At 45.6% G+C, this 21,153-nt stretch overlaps 1 protein-coding gene across 2 annotated transcripts in view; it reads left to right on the top strand.

The window, feature by feature from the left end:
• The first annotated feature begins 2,082 nt into the window (after nt 1-2,082).
• EP300 (E1A binding protein p300) overlaps nt 2,083-21,153 on the top strand; it is a 256,187-nt gene continuing 237,116 nt past the window's right edge. Inside the window, exon 1 of one of the 2 annotated variants that reach the window (XM_040408432.1) lies at nt 2,083-3,192. In XM_040408432.1, coding sequence (XP_040264366.1) covers nt 3,105-3,192 — 88 coding nt within the window. In that variant the 5' untranslated portion in view covers nt 2,083-3,104. The remainder of the gene's footprint in view (nt 3,193-21,153) is intronic. The other variant, XM_040408434.1, reaches the window with a different exon arrangement.

Here is a 21,153-nt window from a genome sequence, read left to right as displayed (position 1 = left end):
TCCATGTATGTGGAGAGTGCGTGTATGACTGCGTCCATGTACGTGGAGAGTGCGTGTATGACTGCGTCCATGTACGTGGAGAGTGCGTGTATGACTGCGTCCATGTATGTGGAGAGGGTGTGTCTATCACTGCGTCCATGTATGTGGAGAGTGCGTGTATGACTGCATCCATGTATGTGGAGAGTGCGTGTATGACTGCGTCCATGTATGTGGAGAGTGCGTGTATGACTGCGTCCATGTACGTGGAGAGTGCGTGTATGACTGCGTCCATGTACGTGGAGAGTGCGTGTATGACTGCGTCCATGTATGTGGAGAGTGTGTCCATCACTGCGTCCATGTATGTGGAGAGTGCGTGTATGACTGCATCCATGTATGTGGAGAGTGCCTGTATGACTGCGTCCATGTATGTGGAGAGTGCGTGTATGACTGCGTCATGTATGTGGAGAGTGCGTGTATGACTGCGTCCATGTATGTGGAGAGTGCGTGTATGACTGCGTCCATGTATGTGGAGAGTACGTGTATGAGTGCGTCCATGTATGTGGAGAGTACGTGTATGAGTGCGTCCATGTATGTGGAGAGTGCGTGTATGACTGCGTCCATGTATGTGGAGAGTGCGTGTATGACTGCGTCATGTATGTGGAGAGTGCGTGTATGACTGCGTCCATGTATGTGGAGAGTGCGTGTATGACTGCGTCCATGTATGTGGAGAGTGCGTGTATGACTGCGTCATGTATGTGGAGAGTGCGTGTATGACTGCGTCCATGTATGTGGAGAGTGCGTGTATGACTGCGTCCATGTATGTGGAGAGTACGTGTATGAGTGCGTCCATGTATGTGGAGAGTGCGTGTATGACTGCGTCCATGGCTGCAGTATGAAAGGTACAGAGGCTAAAATACTTGTGGATATATAGAGGTAAATCAGACATGTCTATTACAATTGCAGCACAGGTTTTAAAGGGGTTGAGTTGAATATAAACTCGTTCAGCAACTGTAAATGTTAAAAAACAATAAAAATTACAGGCAAATAAATAAATACAGTAAATAAAAAGTCAGACAATAGCCATATAAGAGGGGTTTGCACAGGAGGAGGCGGTTTGTGAATAAGTGTGTGTGGGGGGCCCTGTACAAAAATTTGCTGTGGGGCCCAGTCAGTTCTAGCTACACCTCTGCTGGTAATGTCACTGTCATAAGCGGTCACCGTATATTGAAAAAGTACACTGGATGTCACAGATATTTTTGGGATGCGCACACTTTACACTGCAGATATGGCGCAGCTAATGTCACTGCCCGCAGAGGACACCATCCGCAAAAAAAGTACACTGGTTGTCAGATATTTTTTGGATGCGCAAACTTTACACAGGAGATGTGACGCAGCTAATGTCACTGTCTGCAGCGGCCTAACTATTGCACGCAATTTAGCGCAGGATGCTCTAAAAATAAATATGGTGCCACACACAACAGTCCTTAAAGGAAACCTGTCACCAGGATTTTGTGCATAGAGCTGAGGACAAGGGTTGCTAGATGGCCACTAGCACATCCGCAATACCCAGTCCCCATAGCTCTGTGTGCTTTTATTGTGTATAAAAAACATTTGATACATATGCAAATGAACCTGAGATGAGTCAACATGGCTACAAGTACTTACCTGCACGTTTATTGGCTGCGTAGCAGTCAAGAAACGTGCGGGGAGGAGACTCGAGTATTGCACTCGAGCACATGCGGTATTCGGCTGAATACCGCCATGTGCCGAGCATCGAGATTTTATTCGCTTCTTAGAGTTTACACCAGTAGTATTTGCTGTCAATGTAAACCAGAAGAAACCTCTGTAATTACTTATAGTTTTGCTTTGGTACACTCTAATAATATTATATTGAAATCATTATTTTCCGCCGAATCATATGGCGGAAGAAGGAAAGAAAAAAAAAAGGCGAAAAAAAACCCCTGAGACTTTCCACCTCTCCTTTAAGAAAGACAGACCGGGCTGTGACACAAGACGGTAGTGAATTGGCCAATTAAAGGCTCCGGTCGACATCACGTGCACTCCAGAAGGCTCTCAGTCGTGGGGGGTTCATTGTGTGAGGCGGCCAATTAGCTCTCGCTGAGTGAAGCCCGTCCCACCCCGCGTGGCTCCTCCCACTGGAGGTGTATCTCTTCCTTACTATCGTGTTGCGTCGTTTCCGGCCGCTACTGCCGAAGCTTTCCTGAGCGGAGTGAAGAAACAACAGCCGCCATTTTGTTTGTGTGTGAGGGACGGAGCCCTGACTTGAATTGGATACGGACTACAAGGTCCCAGAACCCTCGAGGAGGCTGAATGATAACGGACATGTTTCCTTGTCATCTGCTGAGGGCCCCTAATCTATAGTTACGAGCTCCTCCCTGTTTTCATCCCACGGCGACCCGGGATACCGCTACCCATTAGATCCCCAGAGAGTCGCGGCGGCGACTCCGGCTTCAGGCAGTTAGCACTGGTCTTCGCAGACTTCTCAGCTAGCCGTTGCCTGCGAGCCTGATCCGAATCGGCGTGAACCGAGAATATCTGGCCGAGAGCGGGAGAGGCCGCGGAGGAGGCAGGAGAGCCGATAATTGAAGGGGCCTGTTGGAGCTTCGCTAGTTCTCCCGAGACTCGCGTCAGTAGCAGCTATGTGATCTCCAGGGCAGTGCTGGGAGTCAATTCACGGGCTGATCTGTTTGTGCAACGATGCCGCCCTCTGACGGGGGGAGAGACCCGGGTCTGCGTCTGTAAGTGGCCGTAAGGCAGTGGGAGTCCCGTCTTCCCCTCCCCCATAGCCCCCGTCCCCTTTGTAGCACACGGCGGTGGGGTCTGAGCACGGGGCTCTGGAGCAGTGCTTGGGGGCCTTTGTGTAGGATGACGGCTGAGGAGAGGCCCAGGGACCGGGCTGCAGTCAGCATCAGGAGCAGCCAGTGTGGGGATGGGGTGTCTGAGCTCTTGAGGGCCCGTTACCTCTCCGGTGTGTGACGAGCTGTTACCGCTCCGTTACCGCACTCTTCGTGTGCACGGTCCGTGTGTGTGTGTTCTAGTGACTCGTGGTGAACAGACGTCTCGCTGAGCTTTGGACCACGACAAAAAAGCATCAACCTGCAGCCATGGCCGAAAATCTGGTTGATCCAGGGCCACCTTCAGCCAAGAAACCCAAGATCTCCTCTCCTGCCCTGTCTTCCAGCGATGGTCCAGGTAACTGCTCCCCTTACACATGTGTCTGCTTTTCTGTTGGGTTAAATGACAAGCAGCGGGTTCTGGATGGTGCCAGTGTCCGGCGCTCAGTCACTTTCCGGCACTGTCACCATAGCTTCATCATTACTTTAGCGTTCCTGGAATTGCCACTAAGTTTTGTAAAATGGTCTCCTCAAGAACGTTCCTGGTTGTTTAGCCTTAAGTCCTCATGCACACAACGTGTCTGTAGTGCGGTCCACAACGCGCCGTTGCGCAAATATGGCCACCTTCGGTGTACAATCCACATTTTCTCACTCCCTTCACTAAAATTCCTATTGTCCACAATCCGGACAAGAATAGCACATGTTCTGTAACTTGCGGACAGCTGATGATATCCGTCTACTGTCCATTTATTTAGCGGTCCTGTGAATGGGGCCTTGTGCAAACAATGCGGACCGGATACAAAATACAGTTGTGCGCGAGGCCTTACAGTGAGAGCCACGAGTAACAATTCCCATGGAAATGATGGCGGGATGTCTATCTGGACTAGTGCAAGGGGCCCCAACCAAATCCATTGTCACTCCTTTAGTGAATGATCGCAGTTGTTGTCAGCGCCGTCTCCGCTTTCCCTTTTACCTAGAACTAGTAAATCTCCACCAGAATGTTTGGGTATTTGGTGAACGTTTAAGTGGTAATCAGGCCGGCAAATCGCTATAATGGAATGCCCACCCGCTACTATTGCTGCCAAATCAGTGGAAAGAGAGTGGGCACCTAACCAGTATACAGTACCATACTATACCAGTGTAATACAGTATACAGTGCTGAACTGGTGAGTAGAGATAAGCCAATTTCATATTTTGAAATTCGTTTGCGGTTCGTTTACTGGTAAAAGCAGAATTGAGTTATGGATTCTGTTACCATGGACCATAACGCATTTCTGTGACGTTATGCCTTTAGAGGCATTCCGTTATTCATTCCGTCATAATAGAAGTCTATGGGCTGCATAAAAGGATCCGTCCCATTTCCGTCATGCAGAAGAGGACTCCCCTCCATAACCGAAACGGGACGGATCCTTTTATGCAGCCCAAAGACTTCTATTATGACGGAATGAATAACGGAATGCGTTATGGTCCGTGGTAACAGAATCCATAACTCAATTCTGCTTTTACCAGTTAACGAACCGCAAGCAAATTTCATAAGCGGAAATTCGCTCATCTGTACTGGTGAGGATTAACTTTGTCTTCAGTCGGTTTCACACAGTTGCATTGGCGTCTTACACCTTGTAGTTAGGTTGGTGGCTCCTTTATGGCCTTCTGTCGGACTCTCGGTAGCGCGCACCTTCTGTTGGTGTTTGATTAAATAGAAATGCTGAGGCGTCAGAAATCCATTCATTGCTTTTATATTCCTCACACTGAACAAATATTTGACTTTTCTTTTTAATTTACCCTCTACTCAAATCGCATCAACATTATCTACTGTAAGGCCTCTTTCACTCGAGCGTGTCCGGATTAGGTCCCGGTGCATTGCGGCAAATCCGCGCGAGTAGGTACGCCATTGCAGTCAGTTTTGACAGCGATTGCGTTCCGATGTTCAGTTTTTATCGTGCGGGTGCAATGTGTTTTGCACGCGCGTGATAAAAAACAGACTGGTACCCAGGCCCGAACTTCTTCACAGTAGTTCAGGTTTGGGTTAGTTGTAGTGTAGATTGTATTATTTCCCCTTTATAATATGGTTATAAGGGAAAATAATAGCATTCTGAATACAGAATGCATAGTACAATAGGGCTGAAGGGGTTAATTAAAAAAATAAATAACAATTTAACTCGCCTTAATCCACTTGTTCGCGCAGCCGGCATCTCTTCTGTCTTTTGTGAGGAATAGGACCTTACTACGCTCATCACGTGGTACGTCACATGATCCCTCACCATTGCACTGCATTGGACCCGCGCGGTAATCTCGCCCGTGTGAAAGGGGCCTAAGGCTGTCACCTTCTAGTGGTAGGTTGCCAGCGTGGTGATGGCTGGGCAAGCATCTGTGGAACATAGAACAGGATCTCTATTATGGTGGCATTGCCTGGACCACTCATGGGTCTACTAAGCTGAGCTTAGTCATTGGTGACCCTAAGAAGTCTGCAGTACGGATGCTAAGCTGAGCCTTAGGACTCTCTCACACGTTTGTGTCCATGATCCCCTCTGTCGTAAGATGGTCAGCGGTTCATCCATGAAGATATGTGAAGTTTGTGTGTCATCCGCATTCTCTCAATTTCCCATCTCTCTACAATCCATTCCTGGCTTTAGCTTTAAAAACAAACTGCATATGCGAATCCAGCCTTGCGGTGGGTTCACTTTTTTTTGTGGTGTTCTGCACTTTTGTGTTTTGTGGGGTATTTTTGCATAAGACCTCATCTCCAATTAATAGCTGAAAGTCTGACACATAAAGTGCACTGCTGTTTGTCTTGTCATGTTTTTCACCTTCTCTATAGTGTAAAAGCCACAAAAACACGTGCTCTACATGTTACATTTTAGCAGGAGGTGCAGCTATAGTACATGTTAGTTTCATGTTGAGATGGCTGCATTCAGTGTAGTGGGAGGCGGGAAAGATCCCAAGTGGGGCGCAACTGGAAAAAATGCATTACTGCCGTAGTTTTGTAGGTTTTGTTTTTAGGTCGTTCCCTATACTGTAAAACTGACCTATTTTCTTCATTCTTCAGGTCAGTACAATTACAGCGATGCCATTTTTTTTTATAGTTTCTTGTTTGCGTTTGTTTTCTTCAAAGTTTTTAAAATTTCATTTTTTTTCTTTGACATTCTGACCTCCAATAACTTCTTTATATTTATGTCTACAGAACTGGCTGAGGGCTCACTCTTTGTGGGATGATCATTAGTGTTTGATAACTTTGAAGTCTGAGTTTTTGATCACTTTTTATTCAATTGATTTTGGCATGTGAAGCAACGAAAAATTGGCGAGTCTGCCATTTTTTTGTTACATTTCATTTATATTTTAATAGTACGGGCATTTTGGGACATAGCAATGGTATAGATATTTATTTTTGTTATTTGTAATATGGGGGAAAAGGGGGCGATTTGAATTTTTTTATTTTTAAACTTTTTGTCAGCTCCTCCCATAGACTGAAATGAATTACTATTGTTATCTATGGGACACTTACTGTGTTCCTATGGAGTCAGAGGGCCGCCTGGATCTTGGGCAGCACAGGGCTTCCAGGCTTTCCTCGCTCAGATGCCATGGTCATATTTGACTATGGCATCTGAGGGGTGTGAATGGCAGTGTCCGGCTCCACCAGATCTGGTGAACTCTGGCAGGCTGTTCTCTGCCAGTAAAACAGAGGTGTGAACATACCCTAATTTTGGTATCTCCATAATACTGACCCACAAAATGTTGTTATGATCTAAAGGACATCTGTCAGCAGACTTGTACTTATGGACTGGCCCAGCTGAAAGCATTTGTTCGTATGTGCCTACATTGCTGATAAAAATGTTTAATATATACAAGTGAGCCTCCAGGAGCAATGAGCAATTGCCATTACACCTAGAGGCTCAGCTCTCTCTGCAGCCTCCCACTTTGACAGCGCCAGGCGTTAGGAAGTTTTCAGTGCCTGGTCCTGTCAAAAGCCTCATGCAGACGTCCGTGGCACACGGACTGAGAGATACCGGCCAGGAACGCACGGCTTCATTGGTGCGCTTCGTGCTGCTGTACAGTAATACACCCGTATGTTCTATACGAGTATACTACTGTACTGTGGTGGCACGAAGCGCACGGCGTCATAGGAACCAATGACGCCGTGCGTTCCTGCACTCAGCAGGAATCCAGGCCGGTATCTCACGGTCCGTGTTCCACGGACGTCTGCATGATGCTAAAGTGCGGAGAAAGCATAGCCTGCGTGGGCACATATGAACATGGGACCAACACAGAGGCCTTCAGCTGCCCAGTGCCAGTGTCATAGGTACAAACCTGCTGACAGATGCACTTTAAAAACACCTAAAGGCAATGGTAGAATTGCATTGTTTTTTTTTTCACATTGTCGGTACATCTTGTCCTGCAGAAAACGAGCCCTATAGTTGTCAACGGAAAAATAGATGAGTTATAACCTTTTAAATGCAGAGATAGAAAAAATATATAACTGTATTCCGCCCAACAGATATCGCTGTTGTAGCACTTCCCCAAATACCATTTATTAGCCCTCTATTATACTGTCTAAGCAGTTCGGGTTTTCAGTTGCTGTTAGGTCCTGTAGGACGCATATGAACAAAGCCTTCACCCTATTCGTGGATAGTTAGATAACCATTAGCCCAAGCAGTCTGGTATAAATCCAGTTACACAGCATTTTGAATATGTGGAGGCAGCAAATGAAATGGTTGGTGCCACATGTCCTGAGGCATGATGGGACAGCAGTCACATGACTAACCAGGAAGCGGGGTTCAAGCATGGAGAAATGAGAAAAGGTAAATTGGAAAAAAAACGATCCATGGAGGAATGGGCGCTAAAGTGCTTGAAAATGAACTGTAGAGTGAAAAGTAGTTTATGGCACAGGCCTTTTAAAGGGGTTGCCCCCTTATCCTGTATTGATGACCTATCCTCAGGATAAGGCTTCAGTCACACATACATGGATTTTCACGGAGCACGGTCCGTGAAAACCTGTCCTGCTGAGTGCATGGCGTCATTGGTTGCTATGACGCCGTGTGTTTCGTGCCACCGCCACTGTACAGTAATACATTCGTATGATCTGAGTGTCAGTGGTGTACAGATTCCTAAGCTTTACAGATTTCTGAACTTCTGATGCCTACTTTGTAATTAAAGTATATTTCAAGTGTATTTTTTGGCATTTAGTAAACTTCTTTTTGATTAGGTACGCTTTAAAGGGAACCTGTCACGTTGAGCATGGTGTCTGAGCTGCAGGCAGGAGGACTGAGCAGATCGATATATAGTAATAACTTGTCATTTAGACATTTGAAATCGGGGAGGCAGTCCTATCAGTGACTGTGTATACAGAGCTGTCAATCACTGATAGGACTGCCTCCTTTTACTTCAAAGCCCAGAATGAGCAGGAATGTAAATGTATAAATTACAAGTTAGGGCCCATTCAGACGGCCGTAGTGCTTTGCGGATCCGCAAAACACGGATACCAGCCCTGTGTGTTCCGCAATTTGCACATGGCTGCAACCATAATAGAAAATGCATATTCTTGTCCGCAATCAAGAATAGGATATGTTCTATCTTTTCTGCGGAGCCGCGGTACGGAATAACGGATGCGGACAGCACACTATATGCGGTCCGTATCTTTTGAGGGCCCATAGAAATGAATGGATTGAGGAACGGGGGTGGATCCGTTCATACGGTCGTGTGAATGAGCCTTTACACTGACTATTTTCCACACAACCATATATTATGCCCAGCTCCTCCTGCTCTGTAACATGATGCTTGTTGCTTACATTGCATTTTCATGGTGACGGCTCCCTTTAAGTGGATACATTGTTTCCCTAATTCAGCCACTAGTCTGGCCACATATATAGTTTAGTTGCTATGTGACCAAGTAATAACAGTTTAAGGGTGCATTCACACGACCGTATAAATGGATCCGCATCTGCTCCGCAAATTTGCGGAACGGGTGCTGACCCATTCATTTCAATGGGGCCGCAAAAGATGCAGACAGCACACCGTGTGCTGTCCTCATCAGTTGTTCCGTTGCCCCGCAAAAAATATGGAGCATGTCCTATTCTTGTCTGCAACCGCGGACAAGCTTAGGCATTCTCTATATAGCGCTGGTCATGTGCGGACCGCAAAACACTTACGGTTGTGTGAATGCACCCTAACAAGGACCTGTAACCTCTCATGTCTGGTAACTGCTTGCATCCCCAATGTAGTAACAATTCTGCAAACTTGCAAGCAATTCTTTCATAACTTCTAGAAGGAATAATAAAGGAATAGTACAACATAGTCATAAGAATAGATGCTTCAGAATGATTACATGGGAGTGCAAGTAGAAGAGCCTCCAGATCGTCTTTAACCCCTTAAGGACCCGGACAGTTTTAATTTTAGTGTTTTTTTCCCCCTGCCCACCTTCCAAGACCCAACACTTCTGTATTTTTCTGTTCACGCAGCCATATGAGGGCTTATTTTTTGCAGTGAAGTTGTATTTGTTAATGGCACCATTTAATTCACTATATCTTGTGTTGAAAAAATGATCAGGTGAAATAAAAAAAATGCATTTCCCCCTTGATTTTTCAGGTTTTATATTTGTGATCATGACATTGAGGTTTTTCTGTGGGTTGGTACAACTACAGCTATACCAAATTTTATATAGTTACTACTAGTAAAATCTACTATATAGATTTTACTGCTTAAAAAAAACTCTGAGAATAAAAATTTTCATTGCATCGCCATATTTAATAACTTTTTTTTTTGGACCAGCTTTAGTTTTGGCACAATTTTGGCGTGGTGTGCATAAAAAGCTTTGGTAATTTTTATTGAATTATTTGGCAGGCTGTCATGGCAACGGATTGGAGCCCGGTGATTTTGTTGAGAAGGTGCCAATCAGTGTGGTATTTACATTATCGCCACTCCCGGTCATTGCAGCCGAGAGTCGCTGTTTGGCACAGTTGACTGCCGTGTGTCCCGGGTCAGCTGACTCCATACGTCTGTCTGTCCCACTGATGTTACATCAATAACTGTCCCAGGAGACACAGATCGTAGGCCAGAGCGCTGTTCTGCACTAGCAGGCATCTCCGGATAGGGGCTTCATGATTATAATGGTGTGTAACTTTCTGGAAGCCAAGCTACTTTCCCACATATCATGGGGAGCTCCTCATACACATTAGTGTCGCCTGAACCAGCTGTGATCCCCGTTTATCCCAGTCACATTCTACTATTTCCATTGTGGAATACACTAGTTTCTAACGTTACTTCCTTTTTTTCTTTAGTTTTATACTACCCATGAGGACCTTACTTAAATGGGGTTATCTCATGATAAAATAGAAAATAAAAATCAGGCATATAGTACATGACCATCTCATTGTAACAAAGCTAGAATTGGCTCTGCACCTCACATGCATCTTACAGCCTGGGAGAAGGAGACGCCGGCAGGCTCCACCCAGTTGAGCCGAACATATGAAGATACCGGAGGCTATAACGGGAGAACGGAGCGGCGCCCAGGGATAATAGTAAGTGCAGGGGGATCCCTGGGCGCCGCTCTCCATGTCTGTATGCTTAGTTTAGATTTTTTATTCTAGTGAAAGGTCCTCTTTAAATATCAACTTTCCTAATCCCTTTGTTCTGACAGATGATGGGCTACCACCAGAGGCATCAGTTGGTCCTGCTCTCCCCAATGAGAGCACATGCATTTTCAGCCATCGGGTGCTGCCACACAGTGCCGTTGTGAAAACCGCAAGCATTTACTGCATCAACAAACATCCATTCATAACAAAGTTATAGAACATAGCCCTGGTGTCCTGTATAGCAGAAATTGTCAAAATTATTGAATTAAAGGTTTTTTCAGTGATTTTTATCCTGATCGGTTAGGTTCTGATAGCCAGGACCCCCGCCAATAAGCTTTTTGAGAAGGTATTGCTGGTGAGTGCTGCTGCCTTCTCACAGCTTTTCCTAAGCCAGTAACAATCCTTTCATGTGTCACGTGGCCTAGGAGCAGCTGAGGATGATACCAAGCACAGACGCTATACCAGGGCTTGACAAATTTCCTTGGAATCTAGGAGCCAGCTAAAAAAGTTAGGAGCCAGGCGGAGCCGCGTCATAAAATCTATATTGCGATATAATTTTAAGCATGTGCGATATATATCACGATATATTGTTTTCTATATTTGGGGGGCTGTTTTTTTATTTTTTTTTATTTAATAACTATTAGCCTCCTTAACCACCTCAGCCCCTATAGCTTAAACACCCTTAATGACCAGGCCACTTTTTACACTTCTGACCTACACTACTTTCACCGTTTATTGCTCGGTCATGCAACTTACCACCCAAATGAATTTTACCTCCTTTTCTTCTCACTAATAGAGCTTTCATTTGGTGGTATTTCATTGCTGCTGACATTTTTACTTTTTTTTGTTATTAATCAAAATTTAAAGATTTTTTTTTGCCAAAAAATGACATTTTTCACTTTCAGGTGTAAAATTTTGCAAAAAAAACGACATCCATATATAAATTTTTCTCTAAAGTTATTGTTATACATGTCTTTGATAAAAAAAAAAATGGTTTGGGTAAAAGTTATAGCGTTTACAAACTATGGTACAAAAATGTGAATTTCCGCTTTTTGAAGCAGCTCTTACTTTCTGAGCACCTGTCATGTTTCCTGAGGTTCTACAATGCCCAGACAGTACAAACACCCCACAAATGACCCCATTTCGGAAAGTAGACACCCTAAGGTATTCGCTGATGGGCATAGTGAGTTCATAGAACTTTTTTTTTTTTGTCACAAGTTAGTGGAAAATGATGATTTTTTTTTTTCTTACAAAGTCTCATATTCCACTAACTTGTGACAAAAAAATAAAAACTTCTTTCCAAAATGGGGTCACTTGTGGGGTAGTTATACTGCCCTGGCATTCTAGGGGCCCAAATGTGTGGTAAGTAGTTTGAAATCAAAATCTGCAAAAAATGGCCGGTGAAATCCGAAAGGTGCTCTTTGGAATGTGGGCCCCTTTGCCCACCTAGGCTGCAAAAAAGTGTCACACATGTGGTATCTCCGTACTCAGGAGAGTTGGGCAATGTGTTTTGGGGTGTCATTTTACATATACCCATGCTGGGTGAGAGAAATATCTTGGCAAAAGACAACTTTTCGCTTTTTTTTTTTATACAAAGTTGGCATTTGACCAAGATATTTATCTCACCCAGCATGGGTATATGTAAAATGACACCCCAAAACACATTGCCCAACTTCTCCTGAGTACGGAGATACCACATGTGTGACACTTTTTTGCAGCCTAGATGCGCAAAGGGGCCCACATTCCTTTTAGGAGGGCATTTTTAGACATTGGGGCCCCAAAGCGTGAGAAGAAGTCTGGGATCCCTAAAAAGCCAGGGCAGTATAAATACCCCACATGTGACCCCATTTTGGAAAGAAGACACCCCAAGGTATTCAATGAGGGGCATGGCGAGTTCATAGAATTTTTATTTATTTTTTTTGGCACAAGTTAGCGGAAATTGATATGTTTTTTCTCACAAAGTCTCCCTTTCCGCTAACTTGGGACAAAAATTTAAATCTTTCATGGACTCAATATGCCCCTCAGTGAATACCTTGGGGTGTCTTCTTTCCAAAATGGGGTCATTTGTGGGGTGTTTGTACTGCCCTGGCATTTGAGGGTCTCCGCAATCATTACATGTATGGCCAGCATTAGGAGTTTCTGCTATTCTCCTTATATTGAGCATACAGGTAATGAGATTTTTTCTTTTCCGTTCAGCCTCTGGGCTGAAAGAAAAAATGAACGGCACAGATTTCTTCATTCGCATCGATCAATGTGGATGAAAAAATCTCTGCCAAAAAAAAGAGGGGAACGTCGTCTGCCAGGACATAGGAGCTCCGCCCAACATTCATACCCACTTAGCCCGTATGCCCTGGCAAACCAGATTTCTCCATTCACATCAATCGATGTGGATGAATAAATCATTGCCGGGATTTTTTTATTTGTATTTTTTTTTTTTTTATATACAAAGTGTTTGCCAAAGCATATGAACACCGCCACCTCCTCAGCTCATATGCCTCGGCAAACGTATCTTTTACTGCAGAGGAGAAATCTCGTCTTGCAGCGCTGCATACACCGACTTTTGTGTAATCTGACAGCAGCGCAATGCTTCTGTCAGAATGCACATCAGTGCTGCAGCTAGTCGATCGGTTGGTCCACCTTGGAAGGTAAAAAAAACAAAACAAAAAAGAAAAAAACCAGGCCGCAACGCAATAAATTTATTAACTTTATAATAAAATTTGAACGGAACATATAAACTTTAACTTTTTCAACTGAACGTTAACTTTTTTACTTACCGGTATTTTTTTTTTTTTCTTTTTTACCTTTATAGAACAAACCTCTGCTTCCCCATGGGACAATGTGCAAAGCGCAAATCACCCAAAGATGTGGCGAAGTACATTATGCACTTTATCCCAGGTGAAAGGAGAGGTTTGCAGCAGCTGTGAGTAAAAGGGCCCTAATAGCCCTGTGTGCCTGTCCTGTAAGATGTGATCCCTATGCTAGGTGTACCTGTGTGTGGTACTTCCGGAAACACTCCCCTAAGCATAGGGCAGGGTGGTCAGGACAGAAATAGCGGGTGTCACGCCTTATTCCACTCCTGCTACAGACACAAACATTTTTTCGGGGTGGCGGTTGGTTTGAGGTACCAGGAACGACACTGGGGAAATGTCGCTCGTGTAGACGGCTCACTACACTGGTGGTTGGGGCCACGGAACCTCCTAGATACAGAAGATTCTCGATGATCTCTTCCTGAAATTTGAGGAAGGATCGTGTTCTCCCAGCCTTACTGTAGAGAACAAAACTATTATAGGCAGCCAATTGAATTAAATATACAGACACCTTCTTATACCAGCGTCTGGTGCGTCGGGAAACTAAATAGGGAGCCAACATCTGGTCATTGAAGTCCACCCCTCCCATGAGCGCATTATAGTCGTAGACAGAGGGGCTTTTCAATGACACGGGTTGCCCTTTCAATTTGGATTGTCGTGTCTGCTTGAATGGAGGAGAGCATGTAAACGTCACGCTTGTCTCTCCATTTCACCGCGAGCAGTTCTTCGTTACACAAGGCAGCCCTCTCCCCCCTTGCAAAACGGGTGGTAACGAGCCGTTGGGGGAAGCCCACGCGACTATGTCGCACGGTGCCACAGCAGCTAATCTGTTCTAGGAACAAATGCCTGAAGAGGGGCACACTTGTGTAAAAATTGTCCACATAAAGATGGTACCCCTTGCCAAATAACGGTGACGCCAAGTCCCAGACTGTCTTCCCACTGCTCCCCAGGTAGTCAGGGCAACCGACCGGCTCCAGGGTCTGATCTTTTCCCTCGTAGATCTGAAATTTGTGGGTATAGCCTGTGGCCCTTTCACAGAGCTTATATAATTTGACCCCATACCGGGCACGCTTGCTTGGGATGTATTGTTTGAAGCCAAGGCGCCCGGTAAAATGTATTAGGGACTCGTCTATGCAGATGTTTTGCTCGGGGGGGTATACAAATCTGCAAATTTCTGGTTGAAGTGGTCTATGAGGGGCCGAATTTTGTTGAGCCGGTCAAAAGCTGGGTGGCCTCTGGGATGAGAGGTGCTGTTGTCGCTAAAGTGCACGAAACGCAGGATGTCTCAAAACGTGTCCTGGACATAGCAGCAGAGAACATGGGCATGTGATGAATCGGGTTCGTGGACCAATATGACCGCAATTCATGCTTTTTTGTCAGGCCCATGTTGAGGAGAAGGCCCAGAAAAATTTTAATTTCGGAAACTTGGACTGGTTTCCACCGGAAAGGCTGGGCATAAAAGCTTCCCGGGTTGGCGGATATAAATTGAGTGGCATACCGATTTGTTTCTGCCACGACTAAGTCCAAGAGCTCCGCAGTCAAGAACAGCTCAAAAAAGCCCAGGGCCGAACCGATCTGAGCTGTCTCAACCCGAACTCCAGACTGGGCGGTGAAAGGGGGAACTACAGGTGCGGCGAAGTTGGTGACTGCCAATCAGGGTTTGCCAGCACCTCAGGGACTCTAGGGGCTCTACGGGCCTGTCTTTGCGGTGGCTGCGACGGGGTAACTATTGCACGTGCCACCGTGCCAGCTTCAACTGCCCTTCTGGTGCTCGCCACTTCACCATGTTGTACGGCAGTGCTGGTACTAGGTCCAGGATGGGCTGCGCTGCTGGTGTATGCCTCACCACGTAATCCGACAGCGCCAGCCCCACTCTGCTGCTCTTAAGAAGGGATCCTGCACAACCTGTGGTCTAGCGACACGGGGCCTGGTACGCCTGGTGCTATCAGGGACCTCAACCTCCTCGTCAGAACTTTGGGTCAGAGTGCCACTGCTTTCTACAGGTTCATATTCTGACCAGCTAGATTCGTCAGATGAGGGTTCCCACTCCTCATCCGACTGGGTCAGAATCCTGTAGGCCTCTTCAGAAGAATACCCCCTGTTTGACATTTGGACTACTAAATTTAGGGGTATTCCCTGAGACTACCCAAGAAAAAAAGCAAGCCTGTCTTACAAAGGGGAGGCTAGCGAAGTACCGGAGGCTGCTGCGGTTGATAAAAAAATATCAAAACAGATTTTTTTTTATCGCCGCAGTGCTTGTAAAGTGATTTGTGCAGTGATAAAAAAAATAATATTTTTTTGTCACTGCGGTGGGGCGGGCGTGGGTGAACGCACGTGTGGGCGACCGATCAGGCCTGATCGGGCAAACACTGCGTTTTGGGTGGAGGGCGAGCTAAGGTGACACTAATATAATTATAGATCTGACTGTGACCAGTTTTGATCACTTACAGATACTATAAATGTACAAATGCTGATTAGCGATACGCTAATCAGTGAATAAGTGACTGCGGTGCGGTGGGCTGGGCGCAAACTGACGCTAACTACCTAACCAAGGGACCTAAACTATCCTAAAACTGTAAGTCAATACCAGTGGAAAAAGTGACAGTTTACACTGATCACTTTTTTCCCTTTCACTAGGTGATTGACAGGGGTCGATCAAGGGGTTAATTTGGATGATGGGGGTGATGGAGGGTGATCTGGGGCTAAGGGTCTATTCACACGTCCGTTTTTTCTTTCCTTATCTATCTGTTCCGTTTTTTCAGGAACAGATCTGGACCAGATCTGGACCCATTCATTTTCAATAGGTCCTGGAAAAAAACGGACAGCTCAATGTCTGATTTTTTCCAGGACCCATTGAAAATGAATGGGTCCAGATCTGTTCCTGAAAAAACGGAACAGATCAGGAAAGAAAAAACGGACGTGTGAATGGACCCTAAGTGTAGTGTTTGGGTACTCACAGTTTTGTCTGCTGGAACCAACCGACGAAAAGGACCAGCAGAGGAGCAGACAAGCCATTTAACACCTTATATTTATAAATATAAGGTGTTATCAGAAGCCATCTTTGATTTTTTTTAAAAATCAGCAACCTGCCAGCAACGATCATTGTCTGGCAGGTTGCTGATGAAATACTCCTCTAACTTTTGCCGGCCCGCGATGCGCATGCGCGGGCCGGCTGTGACCGAAATCTCGCGAGAGGACGCGTATATGCGTCCAGGAGGTAACAATCAACCACCTCCAGGACGCGCCGCTGAGGTTCGGCGGTCCGGAGGTGGTTAAGGGCTAGAACCCTTGTCATATTCACCCTAATAGAGCTCTATTAGTCTGAATAGGACTTTACACACTCCCTGCTGCCCTGTGCTTTGTGCACACAACAGCAGGGAGCTGACCATGGCAGCCAGCCTATCATGTGCCCCCCCAGCCTCTCCCTCTTATCAGCCCCCTCTGGTAACAAACCCACCCCCCCTCCCTCCCCAGTATTAATCATTGGTGGCAGTGGCCACAGGCCCCCCCCCCCCCACATCATTGGTGGCAGTGGGCAGTTCCGATCGGAGTCCCAGCAGTGTAATGCTCGGGTTCCGATCGGTTACCATGGCAGCCAGGACGCTACTGAAGTCCTGGCTGCGATGGTATGTTAGTGAGCAGCATTATACTCACGTGCGCCGTGATCGCTGGGAGCTCCTTCTTCTCATAGGTCTGTGCGGCGCATTGCTAATGCTATAAGCATTAGCAATGAGCCGCACAGACAGAAGGAGCGCCCGGCGGCCACGGCGCACGTGAGTATAATGCTGCTCACTAACATACCATCACAGCCAGGACTTCAGCAGCATGACTCCTGGCTGCCATGGTAACCGATCGGAGCCCCAGCATTACACTGCTGGGACTCCGATCGGAACTGGCCACTGCCACCAATGCAGACAAACCTTCCCGACCTCTGACAGGACGCTGTGATCCGCGCGATTAACCCCTCAACTGAGGGGTTAATCGCGCGGATCACAGCATGCAGTCATAGGGGCCGGGATATGGCCGGCACATTGGTATTCAGGCATTCATTGGTGGCGCAGTGGCCACAGTCCCTCCTCCTCCTACTCTGTTATCTTGGTGGCCAGCGGCAGCCGCGCACAGTGGGGAGGGAGGGACTCCTCTTCTTCTCCACTGTGCCGGCTCAGGAAACCATGGTGTGCGCCGAGAGAGCATCTTTGAAAACGGGCTGACAAATACCCAAGCGCCAAGACCAAATTCCTGGTCGCCATGGCGACCTGGCGCCTGGGATTTGTCGAGCCCTGCGCTATACAATGTACGGCACTGTGCTTGGTGAGCCTCGAAGGCTGCGGCGCTCACAGGAGCGCCAGTGCCTATTTAAACAGCTGATCAGCAGGGATGTCAGTCCCCCTCCGATCAGATACTGATGACCTATCCTGAGGATCGTTAAAATGTGTATGAAAGCATACTTAAGAAAGGCTATGTTTTATTCGAAAATCGAAACGTTGCATTATTTTGTACATTTTGTGGATCTCTCTGATTAACCCCTTAGTGACCATCCATACGTGTTTTTAGGGCAGTCATTAACCCCTTAAGGACTCAGCCCTATTTCACCTTAAGGACTTGGCCATTTTTTGCAAATCTGACTAGTGTCCCTTTAAGTGCTGATAACATTAAAACGCTTTGACCTATCCAGGCCATTCTGAGAGTTTTTTTCCGTCATATATTGTACTTCATGACGCTGGTAAAATGAAGTCAAAAAAATTCATTTTTATTTATAAAAAAATACCAAATTTACCAAAAATTTGTAAAAAATTGCAAATTTCCAAGTTTCAATTTCTCTACTTCTATAATACATAGTAATACCTCCAAAAATAGTTACTTTACATTCCCCATATGTCTACTTCATGTTTGGATCATTTTGGGAATGATATTTTATTTTTTGGGGATGTTACAAGGCTTAGAAGTTTAGAAGCAAAGCTTAAAATTTTTCAGAAATTTTCAAAAACCAAATTTTTAGGGACCAGTTCAGTTCTGAAGTCACTTTGCGAGGCTTACATAATAGAAACCACCCAAAAATGACCCCATTCTATAAACTACACCCCTCAAGGTATTCAAAACTGATTTTGCAAACTTTGTTAACCCTTTAGGTGTTCCACAAGAATTAATGGAAAATAGAAACAATTTCAAAATTTCACTTTTTCTGCAGATTTTCCATTTTAATAATTTTTTTCCAGTTACATAGCAAGGGTTAACATTAACAGCCAAACCAAACTCAATATTTCTGGCCCTGATTCTGTAGTTTACAGAAACACCCCATATGTGGTAGTAAACCGCTGTACGGGCACACGGCAGGGCGCAGAAGGAATGGAATGCCATACGGTTTTTGGAAGGCAGTTTTTTTTTTTTTGACACCATGTCCCATTTAAAGCCCCCCTGATGCACCCCTAGAGTAGAAACTCCAAAAAAGTGGCCCCATTTTAGAAACTACGGGATAGGGTGGCAGTATTGTTGGTACTAGTTTAGGGTACATATGATTTTTGGTTGCTCTATATTAGGGATCGACCGATATTGATTTTTTTTTTAGGGCCGATACCGATAATTTGTGAACTTTCAAGCCGATAATTTATACCGATATTCTGGGAATTTTCATTTAAAAAAAAATTAAAAAAATTACTACACATCTGCTGAAAATGTATGTTTTTGTTTGTTGATTAACGTGTAGTTTTTTATTTATTTTTTGTAAATCTTTCTTTTTCATTTATACTTAAAGGGTTTCTGTCACCGCATTAAACCGTTTTTTTCTTTTCTTTACTAATAATCCCTATAGTGCGATCTCATGATACATAAGCAAATCATTTTGGTTCAGTAGAATTTGCTAAAAATCGATTTTTAAAATATGCTAATTACCTTGCTACCAGCAAGTAGGGCGGCTACTTGCTGGTAGCAACCGCATCCTCCGATGGTAATGACGCCCCCTCGGCATGCTGATTGACAGGGCCAGGGAAGGGAATCGTTCTCTGCTGGCGCTGTTAGAATTTGAAATCTCGCGCCTGCGCCGTACCTGTCTTCAATCGGCGCAGGCGCACTGAGAGGCGGCCGCTCGCTCGACCGCTCCATCCTCAATGCGCCTGCGTCGATGACGTCATCAAGTACACCCGGAAGAGAAGACGCCGGCATCGCTGGAAGGAGGCGGAGAGTCCGGTGACGTCGCTGGATGCTCGAATCAGGTAAGTATGTACATAATAAGCATGCTGCCACAAAAACCACCAACAAAATGGGAATAAATAATTTTATAAAAATGACAGTTATTAACACTATACCACCAACGATTATTAATAATAAATATCTTCCGGGTGTTCTTGATGACGTCATCGACGCAGGCGCATTGAGGATGGAGCGGTCAAGCGAGCGGCCGCCTCCCAGTGCGCCTGCGCCGATTGAAGACAGGTACGGCGCAGGCGCGAGATTTCAAATTCTAACAGCGCCAGCAGAGAACGATTCCCTTCCCTGGCCCTGTCAATCAGCATGCCGAGGGGGCGTCATTACCATCGGAGGATGCGGCTGCTACCAGCAAGTAGCCGCCCTACTTGCTGGTAGCAAGGTAATTAGCATATTTTAAAAATCGATTTTTAGCAAATTCTACTGAACCAAAATGATTAATTTGCTTATGTATCATGAGATCGCACTATAGGGATTATTAGTAAAGAAAAAAAAAAAAAACGGTTTAATGGGGTGACAGAAACCCTTTAATATATATATTTTTTTTTTTACAAACTTTTAGCCCTCTTAGGGACTAGAACCCTTGTCCTATTCACCCTGATAGATCTCTATCAGGGTGAATAGGATCTCACACTGTCCCTGCTGCTCTGTGCTTTGTGCACACAGCAGCATGGAGCTTACTATGGCAGTCAGGGCTTCAATAGCGTCCTGGCTGCCATGGTAACCGATCGGAGCCCCAGGATTACACTGCTGGGGCTCCGATCGGAGAAGGAGGGGAGAGGGGACCCTGTGGCCACTGCCACCAATGATTAATACTGTGGGGGGGGGCGCACTGCGCCACCAATGATTTAATACTGGGGGGGCTTGGAGGGGGATGGGGCGCACTGCGCCACCAATGAACATAAATCTCTCATTAATTCATATACAGGAGGCGGGAGCTGGCTGCAGAATCACATAGCCGGCTCCCGACCTCTATGAGCGGTAGCTGCGATCCGCGGCACCTGAGGGGTTAACTACCGCAGATCGCAGCTACGCATATAGAGGTCGGGAGCCGGCTATGTGATTCTGCAGCCAGCTCCCGCCTCCTGTATATGAATTAATGAGAGATTTCTCTTCATTGGTGGCGCAGCGGCCGTAGCCCCGCCCCTTCTCTTGTCCTCCTTCCTCTCACTGGCTGCAGCAGCACAGGGGGAGGAGACACTGCTTCCTTTTCCCCTGTGCTGCTGAGGGAACGCGGAGAGCGCTGACAGCAGCGTGATCTGTGTTCCCAATACGTTATCGGAATATCTGCAAAATAGATGCCGATACCGATGACTTCCAAAATCCTGAATATCGGCCGATAATATCAGTAAAACCAATAATCGGTCGATCCCTACTCTATTACACTTTTTGTGAGGCAAGCTAAGAAATAGCTGTTTTGGCACCGTTTTTATTTACAACATTCATCTGACGGGTTAGATCATGTGATATTTTTATAGACCAGGTTGTCACTGATGCGGCGATACCTAATATGTATACTTTTTTTTTATTTTTTATTTATGTACGTTTTACACAATGATTTCATTTTTGAAGCAAAAAAAATTGTTTTAGTGTTTCCATAGTCTGAGAGCCATAACTTTTTCAGTTTTTGGGCGATTACCTTGGGTAGGGTATGGTTTTTGCGGGATGAGATGACTGTTTTATTGGCACTTTTTTGGGGTGCGCGTGACTTTTTGATCGCTTGCGATTACACTTTTTGTGATGTAA

Source organism: Bufo bufo, chromosome 9, assembly GCF_905171765.1.
Source record: "Bufo bufo chromosome 9, aBufBuf1.1, whole genome shotgun sequence".
Taxonomy (NCBI): Eukaryota; Metazoa; Chordata; class Amphibia; order Anura; family Bufonidae; genus Bufo; species Bufo bufo.
This window is presented reverse-complemented; position numbering and strand designations above follow the sequence as displayed.